At 37.5% G+C, this 3,911-nt stretch overlaps 1 protein-coding gene across 1 annotated transcript; it reads right to left on the bottom strand.

Moving 5' to 3' along the window:
• Positions 1-3,911, bottom strand: LOC108322694 (protein trichome birefringence-like 5). Its single transcript, XM_017554866.2, has 5 exons — positions 3,212-3,911; positions 1,891-2,083; positions 1,308-1,501; positions 788-946; positions 1-569 (listed from the first exon to the last, which is right to left on the bottom strand). Exons 1-5 carry the CDS (start codon positions 3,727-3,729, stop codon positions 257-259), a joined length of 1,377 nt encoding a protein of 458 aa, XP_017410355.1. The 5' UTR covers positions 3,730-3,911; the 3' UTR covers positions 1-256.

Here is a 3,911-nt window from a genome sequence, read left to right as displayed (position 1 = left end):
TAACCCCACAATAGCATCACTAATTTTTATATTAACTTCTTACCTGATTATGTGCAATAAAGTACAGTTTTCCAAACTACCCGAATAACTAACTCATGATAATTCCCAAAGGGTACTACCACAGGGGGAAGAAGTTCCGTAGTTTTCAATGACCTCCTAAATGTGAGCCCAGGCCAAAGAAATTCTGTTTTCTCTTTTGTTCTCCCTTCTTTTGCCGCATAAAAAAGCAAACTCCTAGAAAGAAGAATGATGTAAGTCAATTCCTTTTTGTTTGTTGAAAAACGAGGGTGGCATAAATTAACTCATTCCATGCATCAGGGACCCCGGGAAGACACCAATGGCTGCAGTCTTGCTTCCTTGTAGGGACTTTCTTGCCATAGACAGATGGGTGGCCATCCTTCCGGAAATTGGTCAGTTTTGTGATATTTAGTAACTTCACTGGAACCTTCATTCCCTGGATCACTTCTTCCACTATCTTCATTTTCAAAGGATAGTTGTTCAGGATGGAACCATTAAAAGCTGGTTCAGTTTCACCGTTGCATGATCCGCCTGAGTCCCAGTCCCCACCCCTGTCAAATGTTCATTAGCAATGTTATTTGATTGAGAGCAAGTAGTGGTGGCGTAGAATTGGTTTCTTCTATTATTCTTTTCTCCATCTTTATGACGTCGATTAAAGCAATAGGTTTCCTATTTCTTTTACGCAGACATGATCCTCAGTATTAATAGACTGGAAAGAGAAGGGGCCAAGGATTTTGGTCAATAAATATATGTGAAAAAACAATAATACCTGAAATGGGCATTAGAATATCCGCGATAGTAGACAATCTGTTTACGTGGATTGATATTATTATCGATCCATTTTCCCCAGGTCTCCATAGCCTTTTTGTAAGCCTCCACTGCATCAAATTTTGGATATAGATAATCACCTTCTTTAAAGTAATTTATCCTGCAAAAATCAGACACTATCACCTTTAAGGAATGAAAGACAAACCAATTAGCAACTGGTAGCAGTGAATAGTGAATAAAAACTAATAAGAAAAAAGGGACAAAAGAGTGACAATTCAAATTTTCTTAATTCATAGCTTTTGATACTATAGTACACATCAATCTTCCATGTTGCCAAGAGCAGTTTAGAACATTAGGGCAGCATTCTTGTGCAGAAAATGCTAGGATGAATCATTTAATTACTTAACCAAGCTAGAGTTCAATATACATGAGGAAAGAAAAACACAGTTTCCAAAAATTTAATGCATAAAATCAATGCATATATTAATCAAAGTATGAAATTAAAATAATTGCATCCTAACCCTCGAGCAGTTTTTCCATGAGTCCACCAGTGTCCAGTATTGAAGACAAGAATATCAGCCTTCTTCCAACGACCAGATGTCTTGTCAATCCGATCTATTGACAATGTAGGATTTGAGCTCCCTTGTGCATTAAGACGAATTCCTTCCTTCACAAGGAAATGAGATCTCACAAATATCACCGAGCAGTTATAGTCCTGTCCAAGTATTCCAAAATCTCAGCACAACATACTGCAGTCTGTCCATACACATCTTCTTGATACAGCAAAATAAAAATGTCCAGCTTCTTGATCATTTCATATACAAATTTCACATAATAATACAAATATTGTACTTAATAGGAAGTTATGAAGTTTTAACTCAAAAAGCTGAATTCATTTTCTGGAAGAGGAAACAAATCTACAGCATAAGCTGGATTTATACTTGCCAACAATTTTGATTCAAGTCAACTGGACCTTGAAGAGAAAAATTTACTAAGAAATTGAATAGACAAAAAATAATCTAAGAGAAAACAATAATATAAAGCAGATGATAGTATTAGTGCATATAAGTTAGAAGAAACTAAATATGCAAAATAAACTTTTACCACAAATTTAAAAACAAAGTAGCCCCTTCCTTTTGTTATTTTGTGTCCGTGTATCTCATACATTCTGCTCTTATTTTGCAGGCCCTCACGTAGTACGCATAGAATCGACTCAAATTGGTTTCGGTTCATAGAATCTCCAACCAGCATTATTCTTTTACCCTTCAGTCTTAACAGGAAGTCCGTGGCATTAAACCTTCAAGTAGAATATGAAAGAAATTAATGAAGCATATATGAATAGTTAACTTTTAAACTACTAAAAGATGCAGAACAAAGGGTAACTGTTCAAAAACACTTTAGTATATGTAATTAACTGTTACATCACGCTATATTGTATATGAGATGCCTTTTGTCAACAGAAAATCATAAGTTGAACACTGGAAGAGATAAATTTGTTTTATTAAGCTTTCATCTATCAACAGAAAATCAAAAGTTGAACATCTGATGAGAAAGAAAGGTCAAACCGTTTCTAACAGGCCACCCAATAACAACAGTTTCTATATGTATGCATGTTGTGTTTATAAGTTGACTGATATATTAACAGTTCAAGTATATATAATAAACTGGGAAAGGAGAAAAAAAATCTTTTGCAATGGCTAATTTACATTACAAGATTAAAAAAAAGAATAGGATGCGCATTACGCGTGCTTGCTTCTTTGTATGTCAAGTTAAGTTTCCACACACCACCAAGTGAACAACTGTTTGAATCTTTTTAGAAATGTTCCCACGACCATTTTCATTAAAAATACAGATCCCATAACCTGAAAGCATTGCTCGTGCATGCTTCTTTGGGAACATCCCCATCAAGTTTATGCAAGAGAAGCATGTTTACTCACACTCTCTAAAGTTTCATAAAGTTCCTCATACTTGAACACATAAAACAATCATTCTGAAACAGACCTCTATCTATTATGATCCTCATCGGAATAAAGGCATAAAATGCAACAGGCAACTGCAATTTTGTCACATGAAAGGTAGCGGCAATATATCCACTGGCACTAAAATTCCACATGACAAGAGAATTTCTTATCCGTCACTTTCCATAATTAGTCACATTTGTATGAAACTCCACTTGAGTAATATCTATGAAAACAGAAATAGATAAAAAATGTTCACGCTATTAAATAATTTTATTTGGTACGCTGCAAGAGGATTGATTCCGCATAAGTGCCTATGAAAATTAACTAAACACAAAAGCATCACAAATTGGCAGATGAAGAAGAAGCAGCAAGAGTTTGTATGCGACCCCAAAATCAAGCAAAAATACCTGAAACCTGTTTAGCAACAAGCGTAAAAAAAAATGAAAATGCAACAGAGAGAGTACCTGGGAAGATCACACGCATCCGGTTTCCAGCGCCATTTGGTGTAGAGCGTGTCGGTCCTTCCGTTAACTTTGCAGTCATAAGCCTCGTCCACGTAAGGGCACGAACCTGGTTGGTAAATCGGGTAGCTATCATCCCTCACCCACGTTCCCGTGAACAAATCGCACTCCTTCACATTCAACGCCGCATCGTCGCCAACAGTTTCATTTATTTCCGTTACCGGTTGGGCATCAGATTCAGCGTCGGTGACATTGTCTGTGTAACCGACGGTGAGGGTTTGAGTGGTGGCAGGGGAGGAGAGTGGGGGCGGAGGAGAAGGAGGAGGTGGAGGAGGTGGTGGTGGTGGTGGTGGAGGAGGAGGAGGAGGGGAAATAGGTTGGACGCGGATGTAGAGATCTGGGTGAATGGGGGAAGCGGTGTGAAGAGTGGTTCTGGTGGAGAAGAAGACAATGACAGAAATGAGGAACAAGGCGAGGAAGAAGAGAGTGGGTACAGTGTAAGGCCTCTTCTGGGAAACCATCTTCCTTCACTCTCAAACATACCAACACCTTCCGACAACATACATGCCCAATCCTTTCCTCATTCAATCACGTTTTCCATTATTCTAATTACAAAACACTTTTTGTAACATAGATTCTATGTATAACCAACTATTTTGGTTGTGATAATAATTGATAGGTCAATAACAGGTTCTAACTACAA

This window comes from Vigna angularis, chromosome 1, assembly GCF_016808095.1.
Source record: "Vigna angularis cultivar LongXiaoDou No.4 chromosome 1, ASM1680809v1, whole genome shotgun sequence".
Classification (NCBI taxonomy): domain Eukaryota; kingdom Viridiplantae; phylum Streptophyta; class Magnoliopsida; order Fabales; family Fabaceae; genus Vigna; species Vigna angularis.
This window is presented reverse-complemented; position numbering and strand designations above follow the sequence as displayed.